The 18352-nt window shown below is 36.7% G+C and overlaps 1 protein-coding gene across 3 annotated transcripts in view; it reads right to left on the minus strand.

Moving 5' to 3' along the window:
• The window catches only part of col9a1c (collagen, type IX, alpha 1c), a 36207-nt gene that overhangs the window by 1517 nt on the left and 16338 nt on the right, over positions 1-18352 (minus strand). For 2 of the 3 annotated variants that reach the window (XM_066715843.1, XM_066715845.1), the window contains 32 exons: positions 17317-17713; positions 17043-17123; positions 15879-15899; positions 15125-15226; positions 14481-14516; positions 13684-13755; positions 13485-13529; positions 13025-13060; positions 12807-12830; positions 12269-12322; positions 11061-11141; positions 10703-10744; positions 10433-10489; positions 9885-9938; positions 9690-9743; positions 8814-8867; positions 7732-7785; positions 7401-7454; positions 7229-7282; positions 6743-6796; positions 6370-6423; positions 4887-4931; positions 4447-4500; positions 4306-4359; positions 3839-3892; positions 3679-3750; positions 3486-3521; positions 3317-3361; positions 3065-3097; positions 2286-2432; positions 1907-1961; positions 320-502 (listed from right to left, as the gene is read on the minus strand). In XM_066715843.1, coding sequence (XP_066571940.1) covers positions 320-502; positions 1907-1961; positions 2286-2432; positions 3065-3097; positions 3317-3361; positions 3486-3521; positions 3679-3750; positions 3839-3892; positions 4306-4359; positions 4447-4500; positions 4887-4931; positions 6370-6423; positions 6743-6796; positions 7229-7282; positions 7401-7454; positions 7732-7785; positions 8814-8867; positions 9690-9743; positions 9885-9938; positions 10433-10489; positions 10703-10744; positions 11061-11141; positions 12269-12322; positions 12807-12830; positions 13025-13060; positions 13485-13529; positions 13684-13755; positions 14481-14516; positions 15125-15226; positions 15879-15899; positions 17043-17123; positions 17317-17713 — 2258 coding nt within the window. The remainder of the gene's footprint in view (positions 1-319; positions 503-1906; positions 1962-2285; positions 2433-3064; positions 3098-3316; positions 3362-3485; positions 3522-3678; positions 3751-3838; positions 3893-4305; positions 4360-4446; positions 4501-4886; positions 4932-6369; positions 6424-6742; positions 6797-7228; positions 7283-7400; positions 7455-7731; positions 7786-8813; positions 8868-9689; positions 9744-9884; positions 9939-10432; positions 10490-10702; positions 10745-11060; positions 11142-12268; positions 12323-12806; positions 12831-13024; positions 13061-13484; positions 13530-13683; positions 13756-14480; positions 14517-15124; positions 15227-15878; positions 15900-17042; positions 17124-17316; positions 17714-18352) is intronic. The other variant, XM_066715844.1, reaches the window with a different exon arrangement.

The following is an 18352-nucleotide window of genomic DNA, read 5'->3' on the forward strand; positions in this document are numbered from 1 at the left end:
TAATTTGTTTATCCGTTTTTTAATTTCATCAGTTTAGTTCAATCATCCATGTTGCTATTTGCAGCTTGGGTTTCTTGAAGAATCAATCATGACTGACCTACACTTTGACATTTATTGACAGATGATTGGGTAACTGTCAATCTCATGTTATGCAGAAACAAACCTGAATGCACTTTTAGCCAATTGGAGCAGGTACTGAAATAGAAACCAATAACCCATGTGATCTACTGTGATCTCGCCCATAGTAACCACCAGACAATTGCATTCTCTGAAATAAAGATCTCTCTAGCTGAAGATGTTCCATGCCCAAATAATCTACCTTTCTGCCCAGGTGCTCCATGGAAGCCATGGGGCCCTTTGGGGCCCATAGGACCTCTTAATCCAGGCAGTCCTGCACTTCCAGCTGGCCCTGGAGGACCTGGTGGGCCCATTAAGCCAGGGCGGCCAGGTGCCCCTTGAGCTGCTGGTGTCCTGAGAGATGCTGTTAGCTCAGAGATCTGGTCTGAATACAGAACAACACAAGTGTTATATAAAGAGAGAGAAAGAAGCACAGAGAGAGTGAGAATACATACTAGTATTCAACTAAGCTTGCAGCAGTGACATCACATGTAAGAAGAGTCTATAAAACCCTTCCCATCCCATTCCTTCAAATGGTAAAAGTTGACCCTTCTATTTAAGTTAAAATAAGTGGCTTTACATGGTTACAGCACTGAGGAATTCTATGGTTGCTGGACATTTTAAATGGTAAAAAATAATACATTACTAATTTGTGTACAGCAACCCCCCCAACATTTTAGGTAATGAAGAAGCTAACATCTGCCTTCACTAGCTGGGTGCTATTTGAAAGATGTGTCATGGTTAACCTGAGATGATGAAATTGCAGGTGCTGAACCTTTTCAGTAAACTGCTTCTATCAGTAATTGTATAGCTTGCAGCATATAGATACATAAAGAATGTCATCATTACATCATATTTTTCTGTAAATGTTAAATTCAATACTTGGCAAATAATTAATATTTTTAATTATATTCCTTTTTTCCTCAAGTCACACCAACAGTTAAGCCAAGGCATCAACTTGTTCTTTATTTTCACTAGATTCTGCCATTCAACTGTGAACTAAGATTAAAACCGTTCACTTCACATTATATGGCTTGCAGAGTGGTTCCTTGTGTCTGATTGGCTGAGTGGCTGATTGCCTGTATAATGAGAAAGAGGAACTCCACTACATTCTCATGCCTGTCAATTAATCATTCAGACAGTTCCAAGGAGACAGCCAATAAACTGTCAGCCTGCACAACCACAGTTGTACTCTAATTCAGGGGTTTTCAAACCGGTCCTGGAGTACCCCCTGCCCTGCTGGTTTTTGTTCCAACCTAGGTCTTAATTACTTAATTGAATGCTATATTGCTTTGTTAGGTCAATTAAGGATTCAATTAAGCAATTAAGACCTCAGTTGGAACAAAAACCAGCAGGGTAGGGGGTACTCCAGTACCGGTTTGAAAACCACTGCTCTAATTGATAGGGAAGATCTGCTCACCTACAAATAGTCAACCTATATACATTTACTATAATATCAGTAGCATTGTCTTTCTATTTCTGCACATACAACCTAACTAGTGAAATTATAGCAGCAGCAGCAGTTAATATATTGTATATCAGTACTTTCTTACCTTCTGTCTTTGACATTACTGTACTTCCCTCCTTTATTTGAAATAGCAAACTCAAGAATCTATATCTATAAACTAAAACCTTTCAAAATGACAGACATCATTGTATTTTAGTTAAAGAATAAAATATTCTGCAATCTCTATGTATAGTGAAGAAATGTGTATGTATGATACTCTTCATGCTCTATAATTTAATGTATTTGTGCAATAAAGAGTCAAAAGGAGAAAGATATGTGAACCTTGAATGATGACATTGCAGATCTCTCTGATTCTTTGTTCACTTGCTTCTGGACCCTATGTGATTTAAAATGGAGACAGAAAATGCATAAATCTACAAATACAAAACACCAAAAATGTAATAATTCTAAACTTTTACTTTTTTTTCCAGCTGACAAAAAATGAACCGACAGAAAAACAAGGTTCTACCACTCTGCTAGTTTGCAAATTAATACACTGCTTCTAAAAAGGAAAAGAAATAGAAGTAAACTTCTTTAAAACTATATATATATATATATATATATATATATATATATATATATATATATATATATTTAACCAAATATATTAGAAACAGATCATTGATTTAGATCTATACATTCAAATGACTGAACTACTCACAGGTAAGCCATGTGGCCCAGGTGGACCAGCGACCCCTCTCTCTCCATCAAGCCCCCGTGGCCCTATGGGGCCAGTGGGGCCGGTGTGGCCTGGTTGTCCATGGACACCTACTGGCCCCTTTGGACCTTTGTCTCCTTTAGCTCCTGTCTGAAGTGAAAAAATGTGTATATATTATCATATTGTCTGTTAGTTTTGGTTTTAATCTGTAAAAATGGCTTACTAGAAAATCCTGTGTCATTCATAGGCTAATTAGGTACTTTAGAAGTAATTCATATCCAAGATATATTCAGACAATCTGTTAAATGTCTAAATTAACCCATGATAAATGAGGAAAATAATCTTAAAAGTCCCCATTGTGTCAGCCCACCTCTATAGCACTGTAAGGGAAATGGCCTGAAAACAAATCCAGGGTATGTTCATCCAAGAATTAGTCAAGGGAGAGAAGAACAAAGGCTTGCCAGATTTTTTTGGCCTCAATTACACCATTGAAAATAAGAAAGGTTAAACTTCCGAGGAGGCAATTCAATGCATTTTACTAGTTTGGTTGCTAGTAGCTAGTAGCTAGTAGCTGAAACTAATTTAAAGGTTTATTATTTAAATAATAAACAATTAGACATAACTACCTAATATTCTTAGATACATTGATTTACCTTATGTGAAACATATATCAATTGAAAAACATCTACATTTTAAATAGTATGTGAAAATCAAGTTCTAATTTGCCTTACAGACTTAAATCATTCTTAAAAAATAAATAAATCAATGTATCAGACACATACCTCTCCCTTAATCCCAGGAATACCAGCAGGGCCCTGTAACAAACACAATAATACAAATTAAAAAAAAGTTAATTTTAATTCAGTTAAAAATGAATTAAATTAGCTAATAATTTCAAATGAACAAGACAACCTAAAAGCACGATGTTTCTTGCACACACATGACAACATAGCATTACTCTGCATTGATACAATACAATGAAAATTATGATGATGATTGTTATTATCATTATTAAATTATATAAAATAATGTACCATATCTCCCTTTACTCCAGGATTCCCGACTGCACCCACAGCACCCTATGAATTACAGAAACAGTCATTGTATTATATTAATAGAAAATTATATTCAAATAAATATATTAACAAATATACATACATAAATACATAATACATACATTGTTTAATACATAAACAAACAAACCTCACTTCCTTTTGGACCCATAGGACCAGTGGGGCCCTAAAAGGGGGAAAAAGGGGGAACATGTGACATACAAATAGAACGTTTCTGAAGATTCTGGGAAAATGAATTTCAACAGAACACAACCTTTCCCTGATGGGATATATTCTATTTCAAAAAACACCACAAACACACAAAACCAAAAAGAACACCCTACCATCTCTCCTTTTCCTCCAGTGTGGCCTTTGATACCGCGAGGACCGGTGTCACCTTTGTCACCTTTCTCACCCTGTTGGTTTCAACACAGAGTGAGCAACAAAATATATGAGATATCAACCATTTAAATGTTCTAAGACACAAATCACAATTGGACTTACTTCAGGTCCAGGGAGTCCAGTTACACCGACTGGTCCTTGTTTCCCAGATTCGCCCTTAAGGAGACATTTTTACATGTTAATTTCAAGAGTCTAATGAGCATGTACGTCTATTGCTCCTACTTACACGCCAATGCCCAGAATAATAAACTCAGACAGACCAAATTAGAGTGGTTCTCATTTCCTAGCAATAGGCTGCTCATCCTGGAGTTAATTGGAAGTGTTCTGGGGACCTTATAATGTCATGTTTTCTTATAACATGATGTCCTCATTGATATAATTGGTTAGACACTGTGTGTGTGTGTATGAGAGAAAGAGAGAGTGTGTCTATGTTTTCTGTTGAACAATTAAGATCCTGCAAACATTCAAAAATCAGAAGTGGATTTTCAATAGATAGGCGTATGATATGCATGCTGGGCTACATTTGAGTTGTCTAACAACGGTCGGCTAGTTCATCAATTGTTACTTACCGGAGATCCCTTTGGGCCTGGTGGTCCATTTTCACCTGCTGCTCCAGTTTCACCCTTGAGTAAAAAAAGCACTCTGTTTAAGAAAAAAATATTATTTATTTTCTAATTGTATTCATTATCTATAGTGAACATGATACTTACGGCTTTACCAGGTGGTCCTGCTGGTCCAGTGAGCCCCTGAGGGCCTGCTTCACCCTGAAACAAATCAGGAGTCACATTGCCCTTTGAAACATACACATTTCAATTTGTTTTAATGCTGAATGATGTGACAATTTTAAGTGGGAAAGGCTGAATCACAACAGCAAGAATTAAGTTTTGTCCAGATGGGCTTGTTCTATTTCTTAGGGAACTTGTTGCTCTGCCATTCCAAAGTAGATTACTGTTTGTTTTACAAAAAACTTAAAAAAAAACAGCAGCATTAAATACTGAATACATACATGAGTATCATTATGTTTTCAAAAATAACTATTGCGGAAGTTGGCACTGTTCAAGTTTCCCTTCAAAGCCTGAGCCACACTCAGACAAGTCCATTCAGACAAAAATGGTTGTGGTTTTCCAGTTCAACTAGAATTAGGTCTTACCTTTTCACCATCAGCACCCTTCAATCCTGGTATTCCAGGTAGCCCCTGAAAAAACAAGATAACTGAAATTCCACATTCCAGATTCTTAACTGCTTGCTTTAAATGGAGAAATAATATTACTGCATAGATCTTTCAGTTTACTGTAAGCGATCAGTGATTTAGGGATATGTACATTTAATTTCGCTCTTAAAGAATTTCCGTGAAATTTTCATCTACCTTTGCAAAAAGAGACAGAATAACAACAAAAAACTCCAGAAAAACGCATTTCAAAAAAGTTATAAATTGATTTGCATGTTAATGAGGGAAATAAGTATTTGATCCCCTATCAATCAGGAAGATTTCTGGCTCCCAGGTGTCTTTTATACAGGTAACGAGCTGAGATTAGGAGCACTCTCTTAAAGGGAGTGCTCCTAATCTCAGCTCGTTACCTGTATAAAAGACACCTGTCCACAGAAGCAATCAATCAATCAGATTCCAAACTCTCCACCATGGCCAAGACCAAAGAGCTGTCCAAGGATGTCAGGGACAAGATTGTAGACCTACACAAGGCTGGAATGGGCTACAAGACCAGAAAATCAAGCTCTTTGGCATCAACTCAACTCACCGTGTTTGGAGGAGGAGGAATGACCCCAAGAACACCATCCCCACCGTCAAACATGGAGGTGGAAACATTATGCTTTGGGGGTGTTTTTCTGCTAAGGGGACAGGACAACTGCATCGCATCAAAGGGACGATGGATGGGGCCATGTACCGTCAAATCTTGGGTGAGAACCTCCTTCCCTCAGCCAAGGCATTGAAAATGGGTCGTGGATGGGTATTCCAGCATGACAATGACCCAAAACACACAGCCAAGGCAACAAAGGAGTGGCTCAAGAAGAAGCACATTAAGGTCCTGGAGTGGCCTAGCCAGTCTCCAGACCTTAATCCCATAGAAAATCTGTGGAGGGAGCTGAAGGTTCGAGTTAACAAACGTCAGCCTCGAAACCTTAATGACTTGGAGAGGATCTGCAAAGAGGAGTGGGACAAAATCCCTCCTGAGATGTGTGCAAACCTGGTGGCCAACTACAAGAAACGTCTGACCTCTGTGATTGCCAACAAGGGTTTTGCCACCAAGTACTAAGTCGAAGGGGTCAAATACTTATTTCCCTCATTAAGATGCAAATCAATTTATAACTTTTTTGAAATGTGTTTTTCTGGATTTTTTTTGTTGTTATTCTGTCTCTCACTGTTAAAATACACCTACCATTAAAATTATAGACTGATCATTTCTTTGTCAGTGGGCAAACGTACAAAATAAGCAGGGGATCAAATACTTTTTTCCCTCACTGTACATCTATGTAGAATTATGTGTGTGTTTGTGTGTGTTTAACAAGAGTCATTTGTATTGAACTGCATCAAAATCTGGCTCCGTGTGTGTTGTATGGCTCAAATTGTATGGTATTATCTCTTCTGAAAACTATAAAAAAAGGAAAGGAACACTTACTGGGATTCCAACAAGACCCCTCACACCCACACTGCCTGGTGATCCTGGTTCACCCTAAAACAAATGGTAGGTTCTGTAATTCATTCTGAGAAAATGAGTTATTAGATATTGCCAATATTTGATTGCCAATATTTTATATTATTTTGTACACACACTCAACTACATGCTGCATTTTGTGAGACAGGGTTTTTACTTCAGTTCGAAAGATTGACCAAGAAAGTAACATGACACAACACAATAGGAATTTATGATGCCACAATAGAGTATCCATTAGATAATAATTTTGTAAATGAAAGGTCAGTCTAGGACACTTCTGCAACTATTATGCTTAGACACAAATACCTGCAAGACAAATAATGGATTAAATGTTTACCTTGCTGCCATTCATTCCAGGTCCTCCCTCATTTCCAGCTTTCCCAGGATCTCCCTACAAATATAATCATCCATTAAACACAGCTTTATTAGTGTTGCTATTCAATGGATTTTACCTCACAACATGCTAACAATAATTAGAAGCTCTGACTATAGAGTATCTGTTCTCCCTCGTGTGGAGCATTCTTACTAAGTGTGCTGCTAAAGAAAAATATAAATAGTTGTGACTTCAGGTGGAGTGTATCATCAAGATAATTCTAACTGCAGAGGCATCGATGCTATATAATACAACAGAAGAGAAGGTAGAAACCTGTCAGCAGGATTGATGGGAAACAATGAAAAACGTAAGCTTAAATAATACAGAGTTGAGAGTGCATTTGTGATGAGCTGTCACACTTTAAAATGCATGCCCCACACAAATCTACTGCCAGTACTCAGTTGTGAATTTTGAAAATGTAAAATCATTGTTAAATTCCTAATTACTCACAGTTTCACCCTTCTGCCCCGGTGCTCCGTCCTCTCCACGTGGACCCATTCGACCCTGACGCAAAGGCACACATTGACATTAGCCAGTTAATACGGCATTGTTTGACTAATTTTCTAAATGACTTTGAGTTTATCTGCATTGTTATGCAAGAGGAAATAAAAGAGTTACTTACTTCATCACCTTTGGGGCCTTCCAAACCTGGTACTCCATGTTTGCCTTCTTGCCCCTACAGTTAATAATTAAAAATAAACCCATTCACACATTTAAGAATTTAGATTACATTAAAAGATGTCTTTACATAATATAATGGAATTTAAAGTAAGGACGAATAGAATAATATACACAGAAAAAAAATAACTTAAAATGTATTTATTTTATATGGAATATTTACATATTTTCCTAACTGATAGCAAATTGATTCTTCACGGTTTTGTTTGCGGAGTTCTGATATAGGATTGTTTTTTCAAACAGTTTGTAGTTTCGTTACAGATAAACGTACTTACCACAGGGCCTGGTGGCCCAGTAGGTCCTGGTATTCCATTAAAACCAGGGGGACCCTGAGCAGATCAACGAGAGGGAGCTTTAGTTTTTAATTCTTAATCAACATACAGCTTTATTCCTGAAAGTGAGAATTTACATTTGTAAAAAAGTAAAAAAGTGTGGAGAGCAACATTTATGAGTGAAGTGTGTTCATTGTGACTGTGAAAAGTCACAAGACAACAAAAATATACTGCTGCATGGCCCCATTCCTCAAAGCTGCCTAACTGATATTCCGCAAAACTTTCCATGAGAAAGTTAACGTCAAATTAGACTGAATTAGTTAAATCAGCTGTGAGAAACAGAGCAGTGGAGAAATCCAGATAACATCCAATTTTAATTACTCTGGGGACTGTTTATCCATAAATTCATCAATCTCTACTACACAATCATTGGACCACAAATATACATATATTCTGGAGTGATGTGTACCACCTGGTAAGGATAAGTGTTGGCTGGTACAGATCAGTGAAGGTAGAATATAAATTACACTTGAAACTACATTCACTTTTATAATTGAAAAGCTAGCAGGGATAGGGTGCCATGGTCATGCTCCTAACACGTCCACGTAAAACTCCATCATGATTAAGATGTAACATCTCAAGGGTTTTTGATCTAGTTGCATGCAGTGACACAGTCTAATGAATCAGAGCAACAGCATTTAATCATCCTGTCCTACACTCATTTTCCATTTAAATAATAATTGATGACTGTGGCTCACTGTGTGGAGGTTGACCATTATCCTTATTTATTTACTTAGTCATTGTTATTTTTTAAATAGACTGATAGACATTTATCTTGTGTCCTCTTTCATACTCAATTTGGAAATGTCAAATAAAATTCACCTGGCACACTGTGATAACCCCACACTGACTTGGAGGAAACGAAAAACCCCAGCATGCACTTGTCTGAAAGATTTGCTTGCCAGGCACGATTGCCTTTCCCCTCCAAGGCAATCGAAAACAAAAACTAAATGGATGTAATGAATATGCATATGTGATACCAGATGCTATTAACTAACATGAATGTGTTTTCTTATGCCACTTACCCTATCACCTTTGTCTCCATGGCTCCCAGGAAACCCTTTCAATCCTCTTGGACCCTATACACAATTAAGACAACGCATTGGATATAAGTCAAAAAACATAATTTTAAAGTAAAAGCACAGTTTTCTGATAGTTCCACTTATTATTAAACACATAACTGTGGTGCATTGACATTTGCCCTTTCCATTGTGGTATGAAAATGTATTCGCAGCACTGTTATTTGTAGTCGAACGAGTAGCCATCATGAAAAATATGATACCAGCTATCAGATATCAGATACTGATTCAAACAAACAATCATACAAACAAACAAAAGTTAGTACCACCTAGATAGCAAAGGTAAAATTAAGAGGTTAAAAAACTGTACACCCCAAATATATATATATATATATATAGTATGATTATTAACTCCTTTTGACACACCTTAGTTACTATTGTTATTCCACCACCCCATCACAGTGGGAGAAATTAGACAAGAAACCTAAATACTCTAAACCTCGTACCATTTCAAAGATTGGATGGAGAGAGAATGGATTTGATAACACACTCAGTACAGGTGGGAGCTGCTTCAAAATATTTTTTTTCTCATGGGAATTTTCATATTTAATTTCTGTTCCTATCTAAAATATATTTTGCTGAAGAAGAACATAATTAAGATGTCTACAATTATTTAAACTCGTCTGCTAAAAATACATAGAACACGCCTGGGGATCCCATTTAAATTTCATTACTGTTCATGTGTAATAGCTACCATTTCCTATTGTAACTAATTGGGAATTTATGAGAGAAATGTTGGTATTATTTTCATCTTATTACAGTTTACAGTTGTGGCTTACCAATGCTTTCATGTCAATATTTGTATTATTATTATTTTATTACCTCATTTCCTTGGACACCAGGCATGCCTTGTGCCCCAGGTATTCCAGGCTCTCCCTTTAGTGAATTAAAATAAAGTCAAAAATCAAACTTTCAGAAACTCACACCAACACATTTTAAAGAATATAATAAAATATACTTTATAATCCTGTTATGATATATCTCTATAAAGGTGACAATTTTCCAAAATAATCTTACCTTTGGCCCACTCTTTCCTGGCTCTCCATTTTCACCCTGGACTCCTTTGTGACCCTGGTTGTTAAAGAGCAATTTATAAAATATGTGGGCAGATTGTAACCCAAAGTATATTAATCATATTTGTATTATTTATTTTATTGAAACTGAACCATATATAGAATGATAAGTACTTAGGGAAACAGCATCCTTCTTAACAAAACAAAAAATACTTTGATGGAAGTCTTTAGTCATTTAATATATTTCCCCTGGATGATTAATTGTTCAATATCAAATAATGTAAATGTATTAATTACATGAATATAGAGGGTGTTCCCCATCTTTCACCACTGGGACCAAACTATATATTTTTAAAATGCTATTGTGATGAGAACATTTATCAACATAGCACTCAGTTTTAGTGATCAAGGTATACAATTGTACCATAAATGTAGGTTTTGTGGTCAATGTCATAATTATTTAAAATTTTAGCCAGCAGGCTTGGGCTGATTTTCCTGAAGTCTAACTTTTTGTTTGATTGAGAATCTTAATCTTAGAAATGTTGTAGTCACCTTAAGGCCTGGTGGTCCTGGATTTCCTTGAGGTCCAGCCGGACAAGATGCTTGACACTGTGAAAGATTAAGGGAGTCATTTTGAGATTCTGGATTATTCAAATTATTTTATGTTTGGAACACAATCAATCAACCTTTAATGTTTAAGTATATCACACCAAAAGTAGTGCTTATAAAGGTTTGTTTGCTTTAGGAACATAACAAATAACTCCACTTTTAATATTTTAATATTTCCATTATACTGACTTTCAACAAAAAACTGTGACTTACATCATCTCCACTCCCCTCTCCTGTCGATACACCAGGTGGTCCCTGAACAACAACAACAACAACAACAACAACAACAACAACAACAAGAAAAACAAAAATATGTCTGAGGGAGTCATACTTTCCTAGTCATTAAAATGCATACTTTACACTTTGACCATGGCAAAAAAAAAAAAAAAGTCTAACAACTGTAAGATATCTTAATAGGATATTTAAGTGAGGAAGAGGTGAAAACATGAGACATGGACTACAAATAAGCAAATTCTTACCAATTGTGATGCTTAATTGTAGTGAATAAAATAGTTTCCTACTAACTCTGATTCCTGCAGGTGAATGAGATTGTAAATTAAAATGTACTTACCGCTGGGCCTGGTGGGCCAGGGGGACCGGGTGGACCAGCTGAACCTGGTTGGCCTGAGCTGCCTGCTGGTCCTGCTGGACCCTGGCAAAAACCATCTCACAGTTACCTTCACTAGTACAACAATGTTGCGGGTGTATTGTTTACAATGCCACTCATGTGTCTCATGTTATGTGCTGGTCAGTTATTATTTGTTCAGCTGTGATTCAGACAAAACTATTTCTAAAAAAACAACAACAAAAAAACTAAGAAATAATGGTTTATATATTTACAGACAATGAAATACACTACCGGTCAAAAGTTTTAAAACACCGCGACTTTTCCAGTTTTTATTTACATTTACGCAGTTTAATGCCTCAATGTGCTCTGAAATTAAAGTGTAGAACAAATAAACACTTTTTAACTAAATGTAACCCCTTAAACTGACAAACACCTCTGGTACCCTCAGTGTGCTTCTCTTTAATCCCATTTTCACTCTTCACTGTTGTGTTGTTTGCCAAGTGTTTGGTATCCCATGAAAGCTGAGACTTTCTCTGATGTGCAAATTTTTTTTTTTTTACCCCCCCCCCACACACATTTATGCCCCCCCTCATTCTGAAATGGGAGCCCAGGGGGAACACATGCAGTCAGCTCCGGGGGGGGGTCTCATTCAGACGGTCACATATCACTCAGTTCCGATCGGATTTCTTGCAAATAAGCTTGTTTTGTTCAGAACCACCTAACCCGGGCTCTTAATGACGGTGGGTGATACGGAAACTGTAAATTGGATGAATTTGAGAATGAAATGCGCTGGTAGTCAAGAGAATAAGCTTTCAAATTAAGTGTGCATTGTAGGAATACAGTGTAACTTCTATGTACAGGAGCTGCGTGTAACACTGCCAAATAATGCTTAAGAGGGGGTAGTAACACAGTATATAACTCTGAAATGCACATTAATTTTCAGTTTTTGGTAACCTAAACTTTTTGTTTTAACCTCTGGCAGGTTACTGCTTACCTTTGAACCATTTCAGCTTATTCACTGGACTGGAAATTTCAATAAAAACTGGAAAAATGTTCATTGATTTAATAAAGGCATTTTAGCAGGTTTAAATTTTAATAAATGCTATAATTGTGACACTACTTTTATTACAAACATTTATTGTACATTTTATTTGTATTTGTAAGTCTTTGAGACATATCACTTCATTGAAACCTGCGGTATATAGCCTTACCTCGGGTCCTATATTTCCAGGGTCTCCCGGCTCACCGCGCTCTCCAGGGGGTCCCTGAATATTGCAAAATTAGATATTTTTTTTCCAAGATGGGCAAATATGATTACATGGTGAAAATACACCAATAAGTAATTTCTTTTAGGGATATTTGTTGTGGGTAATGAGCAGCAACTCTTAATTTCCATTCCATTCAGGTTCAAGATTGAACACATTTCACAACTGATTACTACTCAGTATTCTGTTTTGAGCTACAGAATAAATGAAACGTATTAATAATCCCCTTTCAGATGTTCCTCTGTAATAAAAATATCCCAGAAGTCTGTAAATCGTCATGAGATTAAATATTCCAGGTTGCTTACCACCTGAGTGACATGATTGCCATTCTCATTTGTCAGCTTGTATTGCTCAATATTAATCTAATACATGAGCTTTCATTTAGCCACAAATTAAATAGTAATGATTGATGGAAAGATTTACCATTCCCAATAGATTTATAAATAAATGTAAGTGAAGCACAGATAAATAAATATGTACTTACAGGAGGTCCAGCAGATTCTGGTCCCTATAATAAGAAGAGGCAGACAAAGCAGAAGAAGCAGAAGAAAAAAATATTAAACAATGCATTACTTATCTAGGTTAGTTCTTAACTGTTTATTTAGTTTCACAGTTAATCAGGCAGCTGTGTAAACATGAGTATCTTGATAGTAATTAAACATTATATGCAAAAAATACAATTATAAATTGACTTAAACTTACAGGAGGTCCAGGGGGACCAGGAAAGCCAGGTAGTCCCTGTGGTCATTCAAAACAAATGAAGACAGAATCAACAACAGCTCTTGAAATACCTATTAATTTGGTATCTGATATCAGGAAATTGCAAGATTTCACTCAGCAGTTCTATAAAAACATACCATTCGATGTTTAGCAGTTTGAATATCATTTAAGGCATATATGAAATGGCTTTGTGAACCCTATTGTAATCTAGGTTGGGAACTGAGTAATTATTTCAGAGAAGAAGGCCCAGATAAAATTAAATCTTTGACCCATCCACCACTCAAAAGTTACAATTCATTTGATGACATTACGTAGAAGCAAAGGTAATAGAAAAGGTCCTTATAAATAACAGATTTGTAATTTACAGTTGGCAGAAGGGTCAGGTTTTCAATTAATCAGGGTCTAACTCAAACTAAAAGGCAAAAGGAGTGAATCAACTTACCCTTTCTCCAACAGGTCCCCTAGGTCCCATAGGTCCTTGGGATCCCTGCATAAAATAATTGAGGTGATTACTGGAACAAATTAATGGACCATAAGGAACTGCTTGGAGCTTTGGAATGAAACAATACAGCAAACGACTCATTTAAAGGGAAAAAAAATCAATGCCGTTTTACTGCTCTACGTATCATCAATCTACTTACATGAGTTCCTTGAAGGCCTGGTAGTCCTCTCTGTCCAGGTAGTCCAATCTCCCCCTGCTCTCCTTTCATACCCTGAATCAGGCACAGTACAAACACATTCATCACTATTGTATGTCAGTGTTGCTGAGATACCAAAAAACTGAGACAACATTTTATCAATTAAAACCATGTTATTTGCTGTTCCCTTCTGCAGCTGCCTACAACAATGCAGCAGATAAGGAAAACAACTCTGTTCATGAAGTATAGTTCTATTGAATGTCTGCAAACAACTTTGCTATTAAATAGTTATCTAATGCCTTTCAATAAGCTATATCTTTTTAAGGCTAGAGCAATGTTACATATGTAACCATATACATTTAATGCCATGGCCTCTGTCTTTCTAAGAAACTGTATCGTTTTCTCAAACATATTATCTTAATTTGTTGAGCAATTCCTCCATTTTATTTGCACTCATATCTGATACGATGTTACTATATATACTACTATCTAGTCAAAGGCATTACTTAACCTATGGATTGGATTCATACTTGTGTTTGTGTAGCTTTCTAGAGTTATTATCAAGTATCAACTACCGTATCAATTCAATAACATTACACATTTACATATTTGGCTTTCTTTATATCAAATGTGATTCAAATATCTTAACAGTTTTGGTCTCAATTCCTAGATTTATTTTCAATAATAATAACAGAGGAATCAAAACAGATTTCATTTTATTCCCCCCAACCAGTAATAAAGTCATGGTAGACACATTGCATTCATACTTCTAGTTTGAGATATATAAATAGTATACTTACTGGAAGCCCTGGAGATCCTGGGACACCAGGTATACCCTGTAAACCAACAAGACACAATCACAATTAGTTCCTGACTAGTTCCTTATTATAATAACATGGGAAAAGTAGGTATTTTTGCTCACCTAATCCTTTATGTGATATAGCAGACATTTTATTTTACAAGGATACATATTTATTCCAATTAACGTGAATGTGTATTCTGCTGTCCTCATAAAAACATCGGACAGCCAAAACTGACCTCTTCTACTATTATCTACTCATCACTCTCACTTACGTGCTACTTCAGAAGAAATGGGAGAAAGCAGGTATCTCAAATATGAGCAACCATCTGCTATTTTTAACTCCCAAAGCCCAGAATGTCTACAGTCCATCTAACAAACAAATTGGAGGTTTCATAGAGATGGAACAGCTGAACTTGATGTCACTTGTATGCAGAGAACCAAGTTTCCCCCAGATAGATGTCTCCCTGGATGTACTCTGCTATGTGTCCATTGCCTGCTAGGAATTCTTGGCCACAGCTAGCAATGAATGCAATGCATTGGAGACCAGCTCATCCATCCTACAAGACACCTGCATGCCAGTGGAGTGCTGTTACCAGATGCGCCACTCAGGAGCAACCAGTTGCAACCTTCATTTTTACTTACATCACGGCCATCTCTGCCATCTTCTCCATGGGGTCCCTGGGGGCCTACAGGGCCTTGTGGACCTTGTGGCCCTGGGATAGGTCTTGGGCCTCTAGAATCAGGCTACACGGAAAAGCAAAAATAAATGTAAAATGTCATAAAAGACACCTACGCTGGTAAAAACTGATGACTTCTGTTACCTTTACACCTATAAAATCATGGATTAGTCCTTCAGTTTTGCTCTGTTGCTTTTCTCTGAAGAACATGCTAAAATCAATTTGACATTTTAAATGGTGTCAGAATTGTTGTGTAATGTTTGGAAACTGGCCGGCCAAGTCAATCTACTAGATTATAGTTTCAGAAAAATGTTAGTAGAAGTAATATGCCTTGCTGATTCATAGCATTCACTTGTCTCATAGAAATAACAACTTGTATTTCACAGCTGCTACTCCCCCTCAATGGGAGAGCCAGGACACAAGTGGAGGCTGCGGAGGGGGAGGTGAATTCAAACACAAGGCAGGGGATCCCTAACGTTCACTGAGTGTTCTGTTTGTTTCTGTGTTAGCTAATGGGCTTGATTTTTCTGTGTGTAGCTGATGCATTAGAAGAGCCGGATATGTGAGTTTCCTGCCTGAACCATTGGTTTGCTTAATTTCCTGTCAGTTACCGAATATCACAATTAGAGAGAATATTAGAATGAAGCAAGAACAAGATGATTTGCATGTAATACAGAAGAAACAAGATGGAAGTCAGTGATAAAATAAGAAATAAATACCTCATAATTTGGAATGACTCTCTGAAGAAGCAGGAGAGAAATGACAACAAAAAGTTGAGTTAGTAAAACTGCAACCCCTTCACCAAGAAAGTGCTTTAGGAGAAAGAGGACACCCATTGAAAAAAAGCAGTAAAAAATAGTTTTCTTCAACTGGAAATCAAACATACACTCAGTTGAATGCTTATACACTTTTTTTTATATACTATAGGTCTCCACATACATGAAACAAGCAGAAGATTGAATGTTAGAAGTACAAGATTCTTAAATACCATAGCAATTCCAAAAGTGAACTATCTTTTATAACACCTGATACATTTTATTCTTTAGCCTCAAAACTTGCCCTGATGGAATAAAATAGATTGCAATTTTAACTGCCTGAGAAAAAGAGATAATCGGACCAACATTTTCCAGTCTTGTGCATGTGTTCTCTGCTAGTTCCACTGTCATTATTAGACTGCTTTTAAATCTATAACATGTCCTACAATAATCAATAGATAAAGGTCATCAAAGCAACAGCCCTTCTATATGTGGCTGATATTTGTGCTCCATGTCCACCCCACTACAGGGGACTTTATCAACCTTATCAGGCTGTCTTACCTGCCAAATGTATAATTGCTTATTTTTGCTACACAGGTTCAGACTCATTTTAAAAGAGGGCAGTGTACACATATAGCTATAATTGGTGGGCATTTATAAATTGTACATTTTATTCAATTAATTATAGTTAGTAGTGCTGTGTAAACTGCACCCTTATCTTGTGACCTGTGATATTGATATTGCAGGTGATTCCTTTGCATTAAAATAAGAACAGATGAAGCTATAAAAGAGTTGTGCATGAGATATTAAACCCAAGGAGGCTGAGCACTAAATGTTGAGATGTTCTTAAGCTCATTAAGTCAGTGCCTTCATGCAATTACACCACCATAAAATATTTCACCACTAGCACTAGGGAGGACATATAAAGCATCACAGGCTTAAACCAATGGTTAATATTGAAAGATGGCAAAGAACAGTAATTCAAGATTGCAAATCATCCAAACAGAAACAACACAAGAGGATAATGAAGAGCACATTTAAATGACCATGGTACATATTTTTTAAGGTTCTTATGTTGACTTTACCATATTTTTGAATATGAATAAATGAATGAATCAACACATTTACCTCTGATAATGGCAACTCAGAACAGGATTCCCTTTGAGCCCTCTGTGGGTCGCAGTGTATCAGCATCCACTGTAGCTCAAACTGAAAGAAAAGAAAAGTTGTTTAGGTATTTTTGATTGTGTGTTTTGGTGTTTGGTCTATGTGACTACAGAAACGTGGCAAGGAAACAAGCAGGATAGTGCTTATATGAAATATAACCAAATTGAAAATAAGTACTTATTTTCATTTTAAAAATTAATTCATAAGATACTACTCTTTGACTTCAAAGACTCACCACAACTGAGGTACTAGAATCAGCATCAAGTCTTCCGATAAGAGTGTCTCCTTCTGTGTTGACTGTTCCCTTGGATTTGATAGGCTTGGATCCTACGGGTTCACAGTCCAGGTAAAGGGTTACTTGGTCCTCCTCCACCCCCACCATCACTTTATGCCACTTGGTGTTAAAAATCTGGGAGAGTCCTGGGAAGGTGACCACTTGTAAATTGCCATCCATGCCGTTGAGGAAAAACTCCAGGGCCTGCTGGTCACCATTGAGCCTCAGGCCAACCTGCTTGTGGCCGTCTTCATCCACGAGTTGCCACACATTCCACACTTTGTTTAGAGTGCTTTTAACCATGCGGAAGGTGGTGACAAAAGAATATTCATCTGGAAAACCTTGTGGGTAGATTATCCTGAAATGACAACAAAAATGCATAATTGTTTATTGAGCCATCTTCCTCACATTAAATACAAATATTTAAGAAAGAGTACATTATGGGAGAAACAGTGAAGAAATGTATGCATAGTCTAAAACTGTAAATAGAAAACCAAGTGGAATGAAATTGGCTGGGATTATGAGAACAGAAGTTCCATTGCATTTCATTATATCCACATTTCTCAAATCCCTGTGAACACAAAAGACTGTTTTAAAGATTTTTTTTTCCTTCTAGCAATTTCATTCTGTATTATCTTTTGGTGTAAATTAAACTGACAGGATGTACTGTTGTGGAATTGTCAAGGCATTAAGATTGACTTTGCAAATGGAAGATGTGCCAGCAGGCTGCTTGCCACAGAGGAGACTCTGGCCAGGAACTCAATGTATTCATGAACACACAGAGAATTTGATTTGTGTGCATATGTTATTATGATAAAATATATTAAGTGGCATACTTTTTAATTCTCTCAATACACTTCTCTCTGAGCTTAAACCCTCACAACAGCTGCATTCGCTCATAAAATGGGAAAATTGAATCATCCCTTTTTTCCCTATTTTTCTTTCACACGAGGCAAGAGGCAAGATTACTTGCAGGCTTGATCTGACACTTGAAGAA

This window comes from Amia ocellicauda, chromosome 10 (assembly GCF_036373705.1).
Source record: "Amia ocellicauda isolate fAmiCal2 chromosome 10, fAmiCal2.hap1, whole genome shotgun sequence".
NCBI lineage: Eukaryota > Metazoa > Chordata > Actinopteri > Amiiformes > Amiidae > Amia > Amia ocellicauda.